General features: G+C 34.4%; 3 protein-coding genes across 5 annotated transcripts; 2 read left to right on the forward strand and 1 right to left on the reverse strand.

Moving 5' to 3' along the window:
- Positions 1-5,531: 5,531 nt before the first annotated feature.
- On the forward strand, positions 5,532-8,475 carry LOC7495924 (uncharacterized). Its single transcript, XM_002309291.4, has 3 exons — positions 5,532-5,935; positions 6,987-7,010; positions 7,806-8,475. The coding sequence occupies exons 1-3, from the start codon at positions 5,740-5,742 to the stop codon at positions 8,105-8,107; spliced, it is 522 nt and encodes a 173-aa protein (XP_002309327.1). The 5' UTR covers positions 5,532-5,739; the 3' UTR covers positions 8,108-8,475.
- Positions 8,476-9,738: 1,263 nt separating this feature from the next.
- LOC7455668 (calmodulin-binding protein 60 F) lies at positions 9,739-14,889 on the forward strand. Of its 2 annotated transcripts, XM_024603041.2 has the most exons (7): positions 9,739-10,262; positions 11,085-11,160; positions 11,549-11,607; positions 11,822-12,315; positions 12,983-13,143; positions 13,268-13,471; positions 13,981-14,889. In XM_024603041.2, the coding sequence occupies exons 1-7, from the start codon at positions 10,150-10,152 to the stop codon at positions 14,719-14,721; spliced, it is 1,848 nt and encodes a 615-aa protein (XP_024458809.2). In that variant the 5' UTR covers positions 9,739-10,149; the 3' UTR covers positions 14,722-14,889. The 2 variants fall into 2 exon arrangements, with proteins under 2 accessions (XP_024458809.2, XP_024458810.2); XM_024603042.2 differs by lacking the exon at positions 11,085-11,160 and having other exon boundaries at positions 9,741-10,262.
- Positions 14,890-15,789: 900 nt separating this feature from the next.
- On the reverse strand, positions 15,790-20,672 carry LOC7479549 (two-component response regulator ARR12). Of its 2 annotated transcripts, XM_002308352.4 has the most exons (6): positions 19,976-20,668; positions 19,254-19,406; positions 18,580-18,981; positions 18,396-18,472; positions 16,826-18,031; positions 15,790-16,132 (listed from the first exon to the last, which is right to left on the reverse strand). In XM_002308352.4, the coding sequence occupies exons 1-6, from the start codon at positions 20,115-20,117 to the stop codon at positions 16,061-16,063; spliced, it is 2,052 nt and encodes a 683-aa protein (XP_002308388.4). In that variant the 5' UTR covers positions 20,118-20,668; the 3' UTR covers positions 15,790-16,060. The 2 variants fall into 2 exon arrangements, with proteins under 2 accessions (XP_002308388.4, XP_024458808.2); XM_024603040.2 differs by lacking the exon at positions 15,790-16,132 and having other exon boundaries at positions 16,233-18,031; positions 19,976-20,672.
- Between the last annotated feature and the right edge of the window lie 1,105 nt (positions 20,673-21,777).

Below are 21,777 nucleotides of genomic sequence, written 5' to 3' on the forward strand. Positions count from 1 at the left end.
GAAAAGTTCTCATTGATAAGGATATTTTTATATTATCGGGTAAAAACCTAGTCATTCTAAAATCCAAAATAGTTCATTCAAGTTTTAAGAAAATTCCTCGTTGATAAAGAAATTATTATCATATCGAGTTAAAATCTAACTATTCTAAAGGTCAAGAAATAAAAAAGGTTTTTATTTGAAATTTTGGTCAAATCCCAGTGGATATCCCAAACTTGTTGTGATACTAATTAACTAATTTTTTGTATTTTCAAAAGTATGATGAAAACATGATGTTTTCTTTTTGTATGAAATAAAAGAGATTATTGTGTTGGGAATTCCGTTCGTAAAACTTAATATAAAAGCTCCACGAGCACAACAGATGATGCTAATTTATTTTGTTCTCTCTAAAATCTCTCGACACAATTTTACACTGTTATTCTCTCTTCTTCTCTATTATCTTCTCTTCTTTCTGTCTCTCAATCCTTATAGATATCAAGTTTCTTTTCTCTTAACACAATCAATACAATATGTTATCTTTCTTAATTTTTATTTTTATTTTTCTTTGTTTTTGGTCTTTTGACAATGTTTTTTCATTTATTTTGTTTTTTTATCACACCTAGTTCAACTCCGAAATTAAGCATGTCATTAAGGTAATAATTTTTCATTCCTTATCCATTATTTGTTTTTGTATTATTTTTTCTTTTTTTGTGTTTGTTTATGTTCAATTATTTCATCTTAATAATTTTATGAATTAATAGTTGTGTTGAATTTTAGTTGTTATTGAAATAATTTTTGCATTACTTTATTGAATTTAGTTTTTTTTTTCAAATTTGTTGTTCAATTTCAATTAAATGTATAGGATTAATTTTAATTATTATTTTGTATTTATTATATTTAGAATAATATTTTGTGAATTTAGGATCACAAGTATTACCACTTAGAAATAATTGCGTTGAATTGTAGTTGTTATTGAAATAATATTTTCATTTTCTTTGTCAACTTTTGTTGTTAATTTTTAATTAAATTTGTAGGATTAATTCTAATTATTATATTGTATTTATTCCATTTAAAATAAATTCTTGTAAATTTAGGATTAAAAATATTATCATGTAGAAAATGAGAATTTTCTATGAAATTGAATTATACAAAATTGTTGGTAGAAATTGAATAAAATGTGTTGTCTATTTACAAGATTAAAATTTTTGGGTATCTTCCCGTTTAGGGGAGGTGCCGCTAAATTTTTTTTTATAAATAAAAATTGTTTATTTTTTTCTGTGAATTTATGTAAATGCCTAGGAAAAAGTCTATTATACGTCGTGAGGACAAGATCACTGCTAATTCTTCTAGCAACGATAATAACAACCATGAGTAATTAGGTGTCGACCAAGAAGAGGCATTTGAGGCACCAACATCGACTCACGATGCGGCTTTGTTAAGTGCGATACCGCAACATCTAGGGGGTCCTTTCATAGCAGGATTCATTTACCTGCAAGTACGAGGTTCAGTGGAAAGATGACATTTCAATATAAGTTTGTTTTGCTTTCACAATGACATGTTTAATAATTTTTTTAAAAATAATATTTCATTAAATTTATTCAATTTCAGGTTTACAAACATTGAGGTTGTGAGAACAATAATATTGACATTTAAATCACCGATGAAAATTCCATTGTTTCATTGGAGTCAGGTTTCCAAGCATTTTGAATGGAAACCATAGGATGATGCATGGTTTTCAAGGTTTAAGGTTAATATTAACTTAATTTTTTTATTATGCTAATTCGTTTACTTTATTGAAATTACTGGAAAAAAAATTTATATAAATTTTTACTGCAAGAGAAAATTTGAATGGGATAGAGTTGATAATGTTGCGATGAGGGTTTGAGAGAATTACACTGCAACTAGGTAATATCGAAATTAGGATAATTTTTTTATTCCAAATATTAAAATTTTATTTTTCATTTACTTATAGATAATTCATTTGTACTATATAGGTTGCGTGATTTTTGATATAAAGCATAAAAAATCCAAAAAATATGCGAAACAAAACGATCTACTAGGCTGGAATGACGTGACAGTTTGGAAGGATTTCAAACCGCCATACATCTCGGAGACTGTATGGGTGGAATACATTCGGGAACTAGAGTCAGCAAATTCATTGTTCCATTACCACACACATTGGCAGCTTCATTCCGTTTGTTTTATATGCGAAGCAGATGGTAAGATTTTTTTTAATTACATCAATTTTTTAATTTTTTTATAAATATATTTAACTGAAAACATTTTTATCTTACTGGCTACGGTTCTTGGACATGAGCCAAGCCCAATAAAGCTTTTTATGAAAACGCACGTGCGGAGCGAGGACCGTAAAAAAGGAGTGTAGCAGTTCGTGGATAACCGAGTTCAATACTTTATGGTATATTGGTTTTCAACCATTTTTTTCTTAAATTATTATTTACTTGAATTTGATGAATTTATTTTTTTTATTTTTAGGAGACATATAATAGCCAGTTGAAGAAAAGATACGGGAACGATCATTTGACCCACTCAGATATCAATCTGGATTTGTGGTTAGAGGCGTCCGAGACCCGATAAGAATTAGGTGTACAAACTCTCTAACACTACGCCCGAGAACTTGTTGACGACCCGTAGTATTTCAACCGTTGGATGCTCGCAATCAATCCTGAGTACTCAATCTCCGAAGTTTGCTGCCTTGTTAGATCAAGGAGTACATGAATGCATGACCCATCTCCATGAAAAATATGAATGACTCTCTACGGATTATAAAGAATTCTGTCAAGTGGTAATGAAAATAAGATCATAGATGGGTGATACATCCCCTTTATTGGCCCCACAATCCCAGCGCTACCTCTATTAAGACTGGATACTATTAGAGTTGTGGAAACCGATACATATTATGCTAATTTTTTTATATAAAATGAAGCAGTTGTTTTCATAAACTAAGGTATGAGGGATACCTAGAACTAATATGTAGGTGCTTGTCAGATGATATGTACACTAAATTGACCCGTATGAGAATTTCATATGAAAAGATCATATATGTTTATGGAAAAAACTCACATGACGGTTGTGTAAGTGATCTTTAAACTTGATCACTAAGTTATCTTATACAGGGAGTGTTATATTTTGATTCTGCTACATGTTGTTCTAATTAAAGGTAACAAATAGATAGATATTGAGAATAACATAAACTATATAGAGGTATTTGAATAATCATGAGAGGATTCATCACCCTTGGTGAATTAGAAAAAATATTCTATTTATTCTCAAATAGTATTGATTATAAATCATTGCACAAGGTGAAATGAGATTTGAAAAGAGTTTCAAATCTTATTTAAAGAATCAATGACTATGGTGTTGAGAACAAACATGATTTGGTAGAGTAGACACACTTCATGCTATAATGTCTAAATCAAAATATTGTTGATGAAGAGATAGTAATTATACTGAGAAACTGGTCACTGAAAGTTTAATTCAAATCACTTATAACTTTCCTGATATTTTGGGGATCATAATAGGTTGCTAGATATTGTACTTGATCTTCAAATATAAATCAATTAATTATTGAATTGATAATAAATTAATTTGTTTAATTTATCTAATCATATTTTATTTAGAATTGTAATTTATATTTGAACTAACTTATTAGGAAACCTAATGGGTCATACACATAAGAACCATTGGTTAAAAATTAAAATGAGATAATTAATCAAGTGTGACTTGATTGTAAATAAATTTTAGAAATTGAGGACAATAATGTAATTAATATCAGAGGTTACAATTCTAGACCTAAAAACAATTAAGTAAGGACTTGATTGAATAAATTTTTAAAATTAGTCTGAAATAATATAAGTGATATTATTTAAGGGGCAAATTGATATTTTATCTTTTATATAGTTTTTACGTTTCCCTGTAAATAGAATGTTATGCCTCGTATTTATTATGAATAATGATATAAGGGTGAGTAGAGTACAACACGTAAACACCTAAAACACAAAAGAAAATAGTTAGTATTCTAATGTATAACAATTCACCTCTTCTAAAAGAGTTTGAGAGATTTCTCACTGGTGGTTCGTGTGAATTACCGTTAGAGACTAGGTATTTGGATGCCTTGTGGTTTGCGACAACTCAGCTTTAAAGTAAATATTCAAATTCAAAAAGAACATCTAGTCCTCAAGTAATCTTCACATAAACTCTAAATAACTCTAGATCTGTCTAACGAGATCCTTGAAACTCCTAAAAAATATTTAAATTTATAATTTTCGTTGCATATATGTATTTGAGAAAACCCAACACTTGAAAAGTAACCATCTATTACTCTCAGCAAATATAACAAGATGGCTCTGACCATTATATGACAAGCTGCGGTCAAGAACTCAAGACGTTGGGAAGTCTCGTACTGAAAATCTAGCAAACATATAATTTGTTTGAAAAAAATTATTTACAGGAAGGTGACTGTGTGTTAAAAAGATTCATTGAGATTTAGAAGTTGAGATCTCTCGAGGGTATCTGGGATTTTACTAAATCTTACCATTCATATGGCTCCTCGCGTTTCAACATGGAAAATTCAACGGTCAATATGGTCTTAAAACGGTGCCGAAGTCAACCTTTTCCGCACCCTTCAATGTCATTACCAGCTGGAATTTTGGCACCGACAATACGTGTGCCCTAAAGCCATGATTAAACATTCCTTTTTCTTGAGAAGAAAGCGATGTAAAGTTTAATGATGTGGAATATTTCAGCTTTCCCCAGACAATAGAGGAACTGGTGTCAAGTTTTGACTTCCTTTTCTAAATAAATTATGTATTTCATTTAGTGTTCATATTATAAATTTAAAAATATTTAAGTTCTTATTTATGTGTTTTAAAAATATTTTTCAAAAAATTTAAATTTTTTATATTTTTTTCTTTACATCAAATTAATATATTTTTAATATTTTTAAATTATTTTAATTCGCTGATATCAAAAATAATTTTAAAAAATAAAATAATATCATTTTCGAGTGAAAAGAATTTTAAAAAGTAATCGCAACCACACTCTCAAATAAGCAATAAATTAATACATGTATTTATCATAGCTTTTTACATGTATTTTATTAAAAAAAAAAAACTATAACTTGTAGCTAGCTTATTTAAAATATATATATAAAATGTAAAAACTACCATAATACTATAAACAAATATTTTAAAAGAAGTCCAATTAGCATTGACAAAGGCCCACCATGGAGCCCAATATTTCAAAAGTAAAAAACCCAGATAGATAAAAATCAAAGCATCAGCCATTTTTCTTTATTTTTATTATTCTTTTCACATGCAAATTTCTTTATTTCTTTCGTTTTTTGTAATTTATTATCACTGATGTGGTGATTTTTAGCTTGCCTCTCCCTCCCTGCCAAATGGTGAAAGCTCCTCGGGGCGCTGACTATTGACTCTCTTGAGTACATGAAATAAAATAAAATTATTACAGTGCATTTTTTATTACATTCTTGCAGCTTATTATTAAAAAAAAAAAAAAAAAAACAGTGACGCAAACTCCCTCAAATAATAATAATTATAAAAAAAAACAACCCACAGACAAAACAGTAAGGATTAGTAGATTCATTTTCCTTGATTCAGCCTCAGCTATCAATCAATGCATCCACGTTAAATATAGATAGATCATCATTAGATCTCTCTCACTTTCTCTCAAGACATAGAAGCTGACAGCACCACGCATACTGTGTACTTGATACGAGAAAGAGAGATGTCAAGGAGATCAGGGACTTGCTTGAGGTGTTGTTTGGTCTTTTTTGCAGTTATTTCAGCTTTAGGTGTGTGTGGTCCTGCTTTATACTGGAGATTCAAGAAGACTGTTGGATTTCCTGATTCTAAAACCTCTTCTTGTCCTCCTTGCATCTGTGACTGCCCCCCTCCTTTGTCTCTTCTCAAGATTGCTCCTGGTATCAATCGAACTCTCTCTTCTTGTTTTTTTTTTTTTTTTGTGTTTCCTTATCTGGGTTGTCGTCATCCTGATTGAGTTTTATTGAATTTGAGTGGAATTAAGGGTGCCCATTTCATCCATTTGTGGTCTCGATCTATTTCTGTTTCTAATTTTGGATCTTGAATTCTCTTAATTGCTTTATTATTGGATTGTTTGCGTGCTTGGTGAAGTTAAATTTAGGGGATACCAAGTTCATCAACTTCTATGGTTTTGATCTGTGATAATTTCAGGTTTTAGATTTTGAATTTCTACTTGCATATAGCTGCAACCTTTATTTTGAGAAGAGAAAATGATGGCAGAGTTATTAGTGATGCATATTAAATGAAGTAAAGCTTGGATGAGCTCACTTTGTTATTGAGGGAAGTTGCAAGATCTGTCTTTGAACTTGCTTTACTTACTGTATATGTACATAACAGTATTGTTTTAATTTTACTGATGCATGATTTTAAGTGCAGATCTTGCATGTTACCCCTATTATTTTCAGGTGCTTTAATTGCAATTGAATCTGATTTTTTGAACTCTAAGTGACTATGCAGTATGCCCTCAGTTTCTGTAGCCATAAGAAGTTGTGATCTTTTTCAAGGCCCCTATCTGTTTGCAACCAACTGCATGATTAACCTTGTGGTGAGGATTAGTCCTTGCATGCTGAAAAGATATTTGAATAAGCATTGAAATTTTCCATGAAAACATTTGAATTGCAAAGCTTGTTTGCTAGCAAATATTTGAAAAGGTTTTTACCAGCACAATGCTACCAGCTACAGCATTCATTGTACTCTCTATTAGAATTATTAGAAAAAAAAAATTCCATTTATTTTTTTATTTCACATAGTTCCTTGCCTTTCTTGATGCAATCTCATTGAATAATTCTTTGCATTGTACTTGATCTCTTAGTGCTTATGAGCTTATCATTTGTCAAATAGACCATGTTTGGGAGTCAAAAGTTTATTTTTGAGGAAATTATGATCTTATCTACTAATGCTTGTGACTTCTGTTTTGTTTTATGGTTACAGGGTTGGCCAACCTTTCAGTCACAGGTTAGAGCTCATTCTAAAAACCCAATTTGTTGGATCACTTTTATTTGTTATTCTGAGAGCATCACGTATTTTTCATCCTGCACTTTCTGAAAGCCTCTTGTAAAATGAGACTAGGGTGTAGCTACTTTATCAGACTTAAATGATTTCTTGAGCTATATATTCATATATTTTAACCTTGTATATGTTATTTCCGACATCCAACTGCTAAGAACCTTGCATTTTGTTTGATAAAAATGTGGATGTGCCCCATAAATTGTGTTGTCTTTCCTCAGTCTGCAGAATGGGAATTTTGGTTTTTTAAGTTATTGGGTTTCTTCCACTTATGATTTCAGTTTATAAAATGCTTTTTAATTGATCTTAATTGCTCTTTCTTGAATAATCTTATTCATTCAAATTTAGAATATGCAATTTCAATTGACAACCCCAGTGTTGCTATTGACTTCCAAGAGTTAGGGCCTATCTGATTCACTGACAATTTGATGAGTGAAAAAAGCACAATTGCTTGTTAGTCAAATGTCCTCTTTAGTTTGACCTTTGATCCAGCTGCTCCCTTTTCTCTTTTGCTATTTCTTACTATTTCACTTTATCTGAAAAAATTAGGCCATGCAACAAAATAAAAACTCAAAAGAACTGCTTTAACACTCCTGGTGCTTGAACTTATTCCAGTCATTCATTCATTGACGCACTACACATCTTGTTTTATAATGGATAGACAGAAGCTTTTGGCGACTTCTTTTTCTCATTTATGTGCTTCCTTTAATTATGATTTGTGGGATCATGGTCTCGCCGACATAGATTGTGGAAGTAATGACCCCGATCTCAAAACGGAGATGGAGAAGCAATTTGTGGACCTTCTAACAGAGGAGTTGAAATTGCAAGAGGCTGTTGCTCAAGAGCATGCTCATCACATGAACATCACGCTTGGTGAAGCAAAAAGGGTGGCATCCCAATACCAGAGGGAGGCAGAAAAATGCAATGCTGCCACTGAAACATGCGAGGAGGCAAGAGAGCGGTCTGAAGCATTGCTGATTAGAGAGAGGAAAGTTACTTCCTTATGGGAGGAACGGGCCCGCCAACTGGGCTATGAAGGAGAGTAATTGTTATACAGTTGATATTTGAGTATTTACATGAATCCTTCTATCATTAGCGTTCTTACTAGCAGGCGCAATCAAATTGACTGGGATCTTCACTTTCTGCGCAATCAAATTGATTGGGATCTTCACTTACTCTGTCACTCGCAAATTGGTTCAGTTTTCTTGTGAAGGCATGCAAATGGTATGTATCTATCGATTTTCACCAGTAATCTTTACCTGCTCTGGATCTACCAGCTCAACCATTATTTCTAGTGCTCTCTTAATGAGTTACTTGATACTGTGCTATACTGCTATGCATGATGTAATGAACATGATTTTACAAGGCTTGTTTTGTTACCTTGATATAAACTTCCTGGACCACTTAATCTCCATCCTTAGTTTTGAGGGAGCTTTGTGGATTTTTTTTTCATACTGCATCTGCATCTTGGCTATAGAAAGTAACAGCTGTTCGCTTTGCCATATCTCATTTACCTCAGCCATGTCGTTTCCTTGCCTGCAATCCTCCTTCAACATGTCACTTTGGAAGTAGGTTTTGCACCTGATCACATCTTACCATAACCTTGTCCCAGCTGCATGTATTGATACCACAGCTCGGCTCGGCTTGGCTCGGCTTGGCCAACAACTTTTTATACAAGACTGAACCCGCCACGTCTTTCTAACAATTTGGACAAACATTTGCATTTTTATGACATTGAAAAACCATGTTAATATCGTAAACGCGTCCCTGTTATGATAACTTCCAAGTTTTCATACCGAATGAATGACTTTATCATACCTAGACAACTATGAAGAGATAAAACCAATGAATGCATAGATTTTTCAGATTAAGCGATCACTAATCAAACTTATATTGTATTCCCAAACCCCAAAAGATGGCGACAGTGATCGAACTTCCAATACTCCACCAGCCATGAATATGGAGCCATGAGCCTCCAACCACGATGCTTCATAGACATCTAAAATCAAAACCTCAGCCTGAATCAAGATTAATATAAAACTAATTTGATATTGGAAATGGAGAAGAAACTGCTTATGGCACTTTGCTTTAAATTAAAGTTCAACTGTAGGTGCCAGGTTCGGCTGCTTCAGGATTTTGATAATGATTGATATTGCCGTCTAATTGTATTTTTGAAAATTTTTAAGGTTTTTTAATTTTAAATAATTTTATATATTGTTTTTGATGTGTTTGATGTTAAAAATAAATTTTAAAAATAAAAAAAATTATTATTTTAATATATTTTAAAACAAAAATAAATCGGTAAACACCTCACGTAAGTCATTAAAAAAAAAGGAAAAAACTGATATTTTTTTGGAACATCTACCCAGTTGGGATATCTGGGTAGGCCCAGTTAAATTTTGTAACGTCTGCAGTTAAATTTTGTAACATCTACTGACAAAATCCATTTCAAGGGACACATGGGAGGTACTGAGCAAAATCAAACAAGAAAAGAAGCGACGATTTTGTATCCAAACAGCACAGAAATGGTCACCTTGTTAGGGTGCATCTACAAAAAGTAGATATATGTGAGGTAGTTTGCTTCTGTCAGGCCAACTGACCAATCTAGCCATCATCACCAATTTGACTTTCCTCCAAAAATAAGAAAAGAAAATCACAAACAGTCAAAAAGCACATGCTTGCCAAGGACACAGACGCGGTTTCAGAGACTTTCAAAGTCCATGCACTCACTGTCATGCCTCGTCTTAACCTTAATTTTTTATACGTAGAAAGAAATATTTTATTATCTTAGATCATAAATAAAGAAAAGAAATCAACTTGGATCCATCTAAAACTAAACAAAACACATCATCTTTGCAATACCCAGATCCGGAAACTGTCTTAAAAAGCTGTTTCTGCTCTTTTTGGGGTCTGAAACATTTATTCCATTTCTCTTCAATTGAACATGGTGATGTGTAATATGCTGTACGATATAGGGTTTTTGTTTGTCTTTCTGTGAAGTTTCTCGGGTCTTCGGACCAATCTTGGGGACCTCTCTACATTTGGAAAGGTAACTGCGATTTTTTTGGGTTCTGTTAAGTTTCTATAAATGGAAAGTTCAAGAGGCAGGAGGGTTGAGAAAAGAGGTTATGATCAGAGTGTTGATGATGAAGCTGACAACCTGCCAGAATCAAAAAAGGCAAAATTGCCTGCTTTAGCAAGGTTGGTCTTTGTAACTACTTCATGAGATTTATTGTTCCCAATTTTGTGTTTTGGTTTTCTTTCATGGCTTTGAAAGATAAGTTAGGACAACTAGAAGAGGATTGAAAGATAATTTTGTTAATTATAGGAGGATTGGCAGATTGGATATATTCCCTATGATCCATTGGGTTGAGTTTTAAAATTCAGCACTTGTATCAGTTTTATTCCTTCCAGAGCTAAATTAAGTCTTCTCATTTTAATCTGATGCCTAAACCATACATGGGTGGTCACTATTTACAATGATTCTGGTTCCTTGATGATTTGTGGATCTCATGCCAAACCTAGCTATGCCTAGTGAGATCTTATCTTCATTAACAATATCATAAGGTAGGTGATTTGATAGACTTCAAGAATGATTGAAACTGCTTGTAGGATGCGCTTTAGCTTGATTGACATTCAAGGAGGTAAATGAAAGAATGAGCCTGTGATTATAAAACAAACTTGGGTACTAGAGCATTGTCATTGTGGGGTTGTTCTGTTGATGCAGGGTGCTGCTGAAATCACTCTTTTGGGCTGATTTCAGAATCAAAGTCTCCACTGAGTTACTTTACTAGATCGGATCAATGATTAAGAACAAGATCTTGAAACATCAAATATGTACTTAAGCTTTTGGATTCAAGTTTCAAACAGCTTAAACTTATGTGTGGAATTGGTTGAATATTCAAGTCAATGTTTGGTGCTGTATTAATTCAGTTTGTCTAATATCTTCTTTGTGCATGTGTTCTGCCTTAGCATCAGTTTTTAAGTCCACTCCAACTGATATATGACTTAATATATCTGCAGTGTAATTGTGGAAGCTTTGAAGGTGGATAGTTTGCAAAGACTTTGCTCATCTTTGGAGCCTTTGTTTCGCAGAATTGTGAGTCACGGATTCTTTCTTTAATTCGTTTGTTCTAATAAAATTTGGGTTGAGTTGTGATATTATTCTAAACCTGTAGAAGATACAATGACACTGCTGCTGTTGTTTATTTTTAGCTGATTGTATCTCATGAGAATCATGACTCGGGTCACCGTGTAGGGCTCACTTGTAGACATACTGAAATAATTGCAGAGACTTCTGTGCAGTAAATCTTACATCAATTTACAGAATGTTGATAAAAGTCCTCAGCAACATTCAAGCATTTTCTTGTCTACTTGTCCCCTAATTTGTCGGCTGTTGGTTTAATTTATCAAAGGCATTGCATATTATGCGATCCTAGTTATCTTCAATTCCTTTGCTGATTTTGGCATTATGAATGAATGATCAGGTCAGTGAAGAAGTGGAACGTGCTTTGACAAGGCTAGGCCCTGCTAAATTGGCTGGAAGGTAGGTTCCTGGGTATTTTTGAATTCTAAAAATTAAAAATTCCTTTCCGATCTGCCTTGGATCTTCATGATGCTGGCAAACAATGTAGAAAAAATCATTGTAAATTTCAGTTATACTCCATGTTATCCTGGTGGAAATTGGGATGTCATTTGTATAAAAAAAAACTGCAATGTATAGGTATTGATATGATGAATTATGATTCTTCCTATGGCAGGTCATCACCACCAAAACTTCCAGGCCCAGAAGGAAACAATCTACAACTTCATTTCAGAACAAGAATGCCTCCTCACCTGTTCACAGGAGGGAAAGTTGAGGGGGAGCAAGGGGCAGCTATCCATGTTGTCCTGTTAGATGCAAGCACTGGAACTGTTGTGCAAACTGGACCAGAATCAGCTGCTAAACTGAATGTTGTGGTTCTTGAAGGTGACTTCAATGAGGAAGCTGATGAAGATTGGGCAATGGAGCATTTTGAAAGCCATGAAGTAAAGGAGCGTGAAGGTAAAAGACCACTGCTGACTGGGGATCTACAGGTCACTCTCAAGGAAGGGGTAGGAACTCTCGGAGAAATTACTTTTACTGACAATTCTAGCTGGATAAGGAGCAGAAAGTTCAGGCTTGGTGTTAAGGTTGCTCCTGGATATTGTGAGGGGTTTCGTGTTCGTGAGGCTAAGACAGAGGCATTTGCTGTTAAAGATCACCGAGGAGAATGTGAGTTTTCAAATGGTTATAACTCATGGTTGCTAGTTTAGAGACTGTGCAGCACACATCTGTTTTGGAGAGTAGAACATTAGAGTATAAATATTAAAATTAGTGCTCAACAATATTAGAATCTAGATGCTCTTACTTGGCTAGATAGATGACTGCCCACTAAGCCTCTCAAACAACACCATCTTCCTGGGTTTCTCTTTTATTTAATTGAGAAACAATGATATCACGCAAATATAGTACAATTATCGGTAAAGCTAGTAGCCTTCCACTGCATAATGTGGTGCATATTGGATGGTGACAGGTTGCCAGAATAGCAGGAGAATAGTAGTTCCTTCTGCATTCTTCCAAGCTGTGAGTCTTAGCGTGGGTGAAAGATAACTCGCTATCTGGTTATAAATACAAGTAGTACGGAATGTTTTGACTAGGGACTTCATAGTTCGGTTATTTTCTTGGAACTGAAATGCAAAAACCTTAGAAATCTAATGGTATAAATAGATGCAACAGCCAGTTCTGCAGCTTCGTACAAAGAAACCTCCAATTTTTGGGCTGTCTTATAGTTTGGGTAACTGTATTCAGTTGGAATTTGCAGCCTCTTACATTTTATCAAATTTCAGATGAATTATTTCCAACAAGTTGTGGTAACCAAGATTGTTTATATAAATTTCAGTATACAAGAAACACTACCCACCAGCTTTACACGATGAAGTTTGGAGATTGGACAGAATAGCGAAGGATGGAGCATTGCACAAAAAGTTGGTAAAGGCTTATATTACAACAGTTGAAGATTTTCTCCGTGTTCTCATTAGAGATCCACAGAAATTAAGACATGTAAGAATCCTTTTCTTTTTCCCTACATATGTTTGAGAAATCTATTATTCTTTTCAGTTCATATACCTTGTTTCCATATTGATTGTTCTTCAATTTCCTGTTTTCCACTTTGATGTTCACATAGATCCTTGGAAGTGGAATGTCAAATAAGATGTGGGAGAATACAGTTGAGCATGCAAAGACTTGTGTCTTAGGAGGAAAGCTTTATGTTTATTATGCTGATGGTAATCATAGCACTGGTGTTGTTTTCAATAATATATATGAGCTCAGGGGCCTTATTTCAGATGGGCAGTTCCTCTCATTGGAATCGCTTAACCACAATCAAAAGGTTTGATATTCTCTGCCATTCAGAATCTACTAAAACATTTGCTCATCATTTTACACTTCAGTTTTGCCCTGATATTCAGCTGAATCTGTCTATACAAAGTGCCATACAAAAATAGTGCAGTAAAACGTGTTGCAATATTACTTAATGATCTAAAGAAAGATGTTTACTAAAACTTGTTGCAAATAATCTTGAAATCAAACATTGAAGAACATTCAAGATGTGATAATTTTCATTGTATGTGGTGTAGAGTCAATACAAATTGTCCTACTGATGTGTTTGACTGATAGACATCAGGATCTTTTACAACAGACTGTTATTCGCTACTCTAGGCATAAGAAATGGTCTTATTCTGACACATTAAATGTGGCAACTTTAGCTGCCCCAACACCATGTTCAGAGTCTTGGATGGCATGCGTCCAAAACCTCTCTTGGAGATTGAAGGATCTGTGTTACTTGACGGCTGTCACTACAAGTAAAGTTTGCTCATTCATGCTCGTGTTTGCTCACAGGTTTCAGTGGATTCCCTGGTGAAACAAGCATATGAGAATTGGCATCAAGTTTTAGAATATGATGGCAAAGTCCTGAACTCCCTATCTAGCAATAACAGAGGCAAAGGAGCCTCCACTGCGCCCCTTGTTGAAAACAGCTACGAGAGAAATGACTACATAACATCTGCTCAAAACAAGCAGCAGTTTGATCCTTCTGAACCAAGTCCACAACACCAAGCCATAAATAACCACCCATCAGTCCCTCAGTTGATTGAATTTCCATTTGTTAGGTCTGATCAGAATGCTGTAATGACCCTAAATAACATAAATAATCCACAAGCAGCATTACCTGGCAGCGCGGATTATATGTCAGTTGGAACTCCTTCTGTTGGGGGTGTTTACTTTCCAGGAGATTGGTCTCGGACAAGGAATGAGAATGGATTGGAAGACTGTTTTGCAGAAGAAATACGGCTAAGGAGTTCAGAGATGTTGGAGAGTGATGACATGCAGAGACTGCTAAAAACATTTGGTGTGGGTGGAGTTGGGATGGGACCTGGTTTTGGCCATTCTGACGAGGCTTGTTACTCTTACAGCATTCAAGCATATGAGCCTCGGATGAATCAAGCATATGCGCAGGAGCGTGGAAAGGGCTCAGGGAAGGCTGTCGTTGGATGGCTTAAGCTGAAAGCAGCTCTACGTTGGGGGATATTTATAAGGAAGAAAGCTGCAGAGAGAAGAGCTCAGCTTGTTGAGCTTGATTAAGTTGAATATTTAAATCTAATTTAACTCGAGTTCTATCGATATTATATCTGTTTATGTGCCTGTGAATCTTTTAATGTTTTTTTCGATTGTTGAGAGACATAGTGAATACTTGCAAGTTTAACATATTGGAATTGAAAGGCACGCTGGATTATTCCAGGTTCTGCTCTATTTGCCTATATTCTCATAGGCCAGACAAGGCAAAATTTAAGGTGAGAGGGAGAGAGGGGGAGAGAGAACCGTTTCTAACCCCCATTATCCTTGTTTAAAATTTAGGGCTCTTTTCCTCGTTTTAGCCTGTAAAAGCAAGGTATTCATTATCTTGTTTAAATGTTATACTACTGTTCTCCTTTGATATGCGCATCACTTTTCCATAACTTTTCTTCACAGTGAATTTGTTAAGTTTCATGCTGTTCTGTAATAATTATCCGCTAGATAGCATCAGACTGCAGAATTCAATCATTGATATTTCCGAAAGCTTTGTCGGATTTGGGTTCATGGAACTAAACTCTTTTGATAAATGCCGGCGTTTTATTATGACAACGTCAAGAAAGCGACACTGTTACTCTCCTCCAGCTTTCTATTCCTTGCATTTGCATATAAATGGGCATCATTCCACCTTCTATAAGTGCAATAAACTAAAACAGAGATTTTCAGAAATTGCTCAAACAGAGATTGAAGATAACAAAAAAAACCTACACAAACCTCTCTTGCTATCTTTCCAGAGTAACAAAAACACTCCTGCTAAGCCCAACTCCACACACAAAACGACAGATATGAGAAAAGTGCTCGTGTGCCCGTGTCTGTCAGTACACGAGCACAGATAATTCTTAGTACATCCAAGGATAATGAATCTCTTAAAATAAGCATAAGAAGGGACAATTAATCCTATCTAATGGAGGCTGTTTGAAGCAGCCGTGTATCTGTTTTTCTTTTTCTGTAAAAGGTTCAAGCATTTTAAGCAAAAGATCTAGTTCTGATAGCAGATTCACACTCCAAGGCCCCAAAAAAAGCAATCTAGAAAACGTTCATTAACTTCCAAAGTAAATTTACAATTAGTAAAAATTAATATTTTAGAAAAGGGTGATGAATTTAATATTTACGATTAGTTTATCAATAAGAATTGAGAAGAGGAAAGAGATTAAAAAACAAGGATCAGGCTATAAATGTTAACCGGTAATTAACTCTGGTAACGGAGAATAAGAATAGAAAGAGGAAGATGAGATTGCATTGGGAAAAACGAGAAGGGAAAAAACTAAAAAGAAAAGGAGTAATCAATTACAAGATACAAGTTTTTCCATGAGAGGAGTGAGAACTCAGATACTCTTCTCCTTTCGAAGACTCACATGCATGATCCAGGTGAGAAAGATCCAAACCTGAATTCTCCATCCATTAAGGAACCATCATTTTGATCCTGCATCAAGTACATTATGAAGTGTCAAAGAATGCAACTTAAATTTTAACTCTCCCAAGAAAAGATTGGAATTTTTCGGAAGAAACAAGCACAAAGAAAATGAAACAAGCAGCTACTAATTCAAAACTTTCACAGGAACAGTAATAATAGGGAGTTTGGCTACAGAAATGATTCACCATTCCCTTTATCATTATGCATACAAGTTGGCTTTGAGTTCTATCTATCGAATAGGATATAATGATTTTCGATTATACACACTTGCGTTCTCTCCTCTCTTTCATTCGCCTTTCAGTCACTACAAATGTTTGCAAGGTAGCATGATTTTTTTTTTTTTTTAATAAATGGAGACTAAGAAAAAGCCTACCCATCACATAATTATTACTTGTGAAATGGAAGTAGCTAATTGATATGAATAACATAGTCTGTCTATCACAACAAAGAATCCAAACAAGAACGTAAATACGTGCAACCACAACCAACTCACATTTTATCAACTGGATAATAAAGGTTATCTATGTTGTCATCGTCTTGAGCTTTTATAGTTTTTACCAAAAAGAAGCAAAAGAGTCAATTAAAAAAAGTTTCCTAACTTCTTTAGAGCACGAAAACTTGAAATGGTGACTGGAAAAGCTGAAAAGAACGCATATGAAGTTTGTAATTGAGATGGATAAAGCAAAAAAAATATTCCCGTACCTGTTTGATCATTTCATTCATTATATCATCCAAAGACTCATAATTATTTTGAACGAAACCATTCTGGGACTTTGTTTGTGCCAAGATAACATCCTCGTTAGACCTCATTTTTGGATCCAAAGCAAAATTCTCAACATCAGGATGCTGAAACATGGATAGAGTCCCACTGTTTGATTGACCAATCATAGATGCGCCAAACCGTTTCCTTTGGTCCATACTCTGGTTCAATGCACCACTGGAACCATTGCCAGAAACCAGGGAATTCATGGCACCGAATGAACCATTTAGACCAGGATTATAGTTTTGGCTATTTTCTTCCCATCTGTTCTTTGAAATGTAATTTGTTGTATTCTGAAAAATATTACCAATAAAGTCTGTTTGTCCTTGCATGTCTACTCTGGAATCTTCTAAAGGTGCTGTGAGAGAACCCGTAGAGGAAAAATCGATGGGGCTATTAACAATGTGACAGGTAGTGGAAGATATATTGCCTCTCAAGGTACTGGAAGGTAATTGATCATGTCGGAAAGGTTCACCGATTGGCAAAGAAGGAAAAGTGGACAATTGAACTGCACCCTGCCAGTTATCATCACATCTACTATGATTCAGAAAATTTGAAGAGCCCTGGACACCAACATCAAAAGACTCCTGATTCAATGAAGGCATGCTTAGAGAAGATTGAGTCACCAATGATCCTCTATTATGATTTTGTTGTGGGTTCGCTTGTAATATCGGAGGGCTGCTTGTGGCACCAGATATGGTGTTGCTCAAGCTACCAATAGTCACTTTGACATCTGGGAAGCAACTTGCAAGTGTAAAACCTGCTGTATCACCTTTCTGATTAAACTCTCCAATATGGTTAATGGACTTCATTTGTAGTTGCTTGGGCTCCAGTGCTGATGAAATCCCTTGAAATAAATTTGTACCCTGGTTTGTTGGTAAGAGACCTGGCTGGTGCAGCCCAGAAGAAGCTATTCCCTGCAAGGTTAAACCCCCAGGAGAGTTCAATCTACCAAGAAAAGTCCCAGATGGATATGATGAAAGAGAAGTGGTTGAAAGCCTTCCTGGTCCATGCATAGAGCGAAAATCTCCAAATCCATCAACTGAACTCATTTGCAAGTAAGATGAGTCTTTAGCACCGAATGCAGAAACCATGTTGCCTTGCTGGTTTCCTCCACTACTTAGTCTTTTCAGGTAAAGCCTAAATTTCTGTAAGAAAATATAAACAGGAAGCTTCAAAATGACTACAGCAATAAAACTCTTTGAAATTTTAACACAAGTTCGGAATTTCATTAAACACGTCTAACTACATGTTGCATAAAAAACCAAACCTGGTCACACTCTAACTACCATGTGAAACAACAGTTGAATTAACATTTCTAATTTACAAAGATGGGCCTCGTAATTGTTAAGGATTTGCCAAGTTTTCCACATTAGTGTTGAGTGCACAGTTGCAGAATTCACACCCAATTTACATCCCATTATGATGTCACCCCAAGCACAGGTGCAGAATTCACAATCATAGGCATCATTTCTCATGGAAGGTAGGGAAGCAAAAAGGAAATATCACTACCTGCAAATGACTTGCCACGTTTTCCCTTGTAAGGCCATCAACATTCATCAGGTCAAGTATTTTCTTTGGAACAGCCTCTGCAAAAGATTTAACAAAAAGCAAAGGGTAAATCAAACGGTATTAGGATTGGTAAGTATGTTAACAGAAAAACAAAAAATATTGCTTCTGAGTTGAGGAAACTCACTGTCAAGACCCATTTGATTAACAGCGGCGACAAACTTCTGATGCAAATCAACAGACCAGACAACTCGAGGCTTCTTCTGATTCCCAGATACCTCATTATCATCTCCATCTTCACCCTCTTCTTCATCCTCATCATCTTGGTCCTTACGTTTCCTATTTAGTTTTCCATTTTGATCCGCACTACCAGTTGATGTCACTCCTTGTTCCCCTTCTCCAGCTCCGTCATCACCCTTGTCTTGATTTGGGGACCTGTTTTGGTCCTCGGGATACCATTTCTTTCTCCTGATTACGTGTTGCCATATGTTTTTGAGCTCCTCCATTCGAACAGGTTTTAGCAAATAGTCAACAGCACCATGTGTAACGCCCTTGTATACAAACTCTTTATCACCATGAGATGATAACACTGCAACAAAGTTCATGTGGGAAAGAATTATATTCAAATCCAAACTATACAAGGATTTAAGCCAATTTTCATCTATTCCTTATGTGAAGACTACACAGTAATTATAACATACAAATTTCTTAAGACCAACAACATAGCCATTATAGGAAACACAAACAACAAAGAAGCCCAATCTAAGTTAACATGCTTTATCAGAGTTCAAGAGATCACGGTAAATTGTGAAAAAGAAAGTGAAGATCATTTACCACCTTACAAAAATAGTATTTGCTTACTTATGACAGGTAGGTCCATTTCGAGCCCCACGAGTTCAAGGAGCTTAAAGCCATCCATGTCTGGCATGTTAACGTCACTGATAACCAAGTCATACTTGTTTCTGTTTTCTCTCAACATTTCCAGCGCAGTGACTGCTTGATTGGTAGTTGTAACTGCAAACACCATACGTAAAATGTAAGAAAAGAAATCTGAATTTGAACGAGATTTGACAGTAAAAATTCAAAGTCCCATATACTATAATTTAGATTCAAATTACATGCACTCCAAAATTCAGGAGTATAATTGAGTAAGAGAACCCGATTACTAGCAACAGTCCTATAAATCTGCCAATCACAATTAAACAGAAAATAAAGAATATTTCAGTTCTAATAGAGGGAGTTAATGAACAAACAATTAGAATTAGTCCAAACCCTCTAAAAGGCAAAAAACTGAAACTCGAATGGACAGAAGTAATGAATTACAAATTCAAACTATGCATACAAAGACAATTCAAACAAATAATTCCGCAAACTCCAATCAACAGCAAATTAATAAAGCAGAACAACAAAACTTAAGAACACAACATATCAATAGTTAATACCACACTTTCACAAACACATGTAGAATTTGTTAAAAATCAAAACTGTTTACTAAAGAGGCAACAAAAAAAATTGATAAATCATGTTCCAAGATTCACACAAGAAGAACGAAAGAGAAGAAAAAATAACAGGTTGAAACATACCCTCATACTGGCATTTACGAAGCAAATTCTCCAAAACTTTGAGGCAAATTGGGTCATCATCAACAGCTAGAATACGCATTCCAACAGGAAACTTTTTTTCATTAACTGAATTACCACCCCTTTGGTCGTCTACAGCCATCATGTACCAAACAAAAAGCACCCAACACAGAGATCACAAAAAAAGAGAGAAAGTTAGGATTTTTATGAGTACTTCAATTAAAAGATGTGTTCTTTAAGCCTTTCAGACAAAACCCAGATGGCAAAACAAGAGAAAGAGAGAGATTCAATGGCGCTGGATCAGAACAAGAATCGGAGAAACGGATAAAGAATGGAAGATAGTAATACCAAAAAGCTGTACAAAATAGGACAATGATGGTGATGGGCCAAAAGAAAGAGAGGGAAGGGTGTTCCTACCCAAAACAAAACAGAAATCTATAACTAGTTTTTCCTCTCTTTTTTCCCCTTTAAGTACACACAAACTCCCCGTCCCTCCCTGCCCTATGTATTTGTCTTTAGCTTTTTTTCCTTCAGTTCTCAACAGAACACAAGAACCTTTTACTTTTTCTTGCATTAAATATTTTTGTCAATATATATGATAATGGGGTTTTGTTTATATGAGCCCCTCTCTCTCTCTCTCAAGCTTTTTTATTTTCTTGATTTTTTTATGGTAAACTTCTTTCTCCCTTGTCAGAGCTGTCACCATATATGGAAGATGTGCAAGACTTTTGAGGCTTTGATAATGTGAACGTAAATGTCAAAAACATTTGCAAATGGTAACCATGTTTGTTGCTATGTGTGATGTAAGCGTTGATGAATCAAGACCATCCATCGATGATTGTGGGCCATTTGGAGGATCAAGGATGGGAATTTGGTGGCATTGGTTAAGGTGAGGGGGGAGGGGTCCTACAGAAGGATGAATGGATTAATGATTATTCCTATCATTTAAGATGGTGACTCTTTTGGTAATTAAAATTGTACGGTGATAAAGGGTGCTTTAGGTTCGTTAAGTTTTGATGGACACTAATGGCGATCAATCAATGACTTGATCTTCTTCCTGTAAAATTTAAAATTTGAATGTTTAATTTAGGGAAAGTAGCATGATGAGACATAAATGGAAATTAAACAATAACGCCGGTTGGAGAATGTGTTTCTTGCACTCTTTTGGTAATGAAAGTTGTAAGGTTGTTTACATAAGATGCGGTGAAGAGCAGTAAAAGTAATTTGTGTAGAATTTTAAGAAAACATTTATTTAAAATTAATTTTTTAGTGTTTTGAAATTAATATATTTATATGAAAAATAAATTTAAAAAAAATATATATTATTTTAATATATTTTCTAATAAAAAAAACTTTGAAACACAATACCTACCATATTTTCAAATAAATCATGATAACAATCAATGACTTATTCTTTTTTAAGACATTCCATTAATGAATGTTTTCTTAAAAAATCAAAATTTTGTTTTTTTATTTTATAATCATGGACAAGTAGTACTGTTTGTGTGGTTTTCATATATCTAAAAAAAATTCATCTCCTTGGCCAAAAGAAAATATCTAATTTAACTCTCGAAGACAAATTATTTACAATGTAACTAGGAAAAAAAATTAAAATCTGAATACATAATTAAGGTTTTTTTTTGTCTTTTATATATATATATGTAAGGGGTATCCTCCTCCTAATTTTCACATATAAGAACTAAATTCATCTCCAATTAAGTCTTAATCATGCCATTTATACACAAACTAGTACATTCATATAAAAATAATTTTATGGATATTTAGCAGATAATAACAGAAAAAAT

This window comes from Populus trichocarpa, chromosome 6 (assembly GCF_000002775.5).
Source record: "Populus trichocarpa isolate Nisqually-1 chromosome 6, P.trichocarpa_v4.1, whole genome shotgun sequence".
Lineage (NCBI taxonomy): Eukaryota > Viridiplantae > Streptophyta > Magnoliopsida > Malpighiales > Salicaceae > Populus > Populus trichocarpa.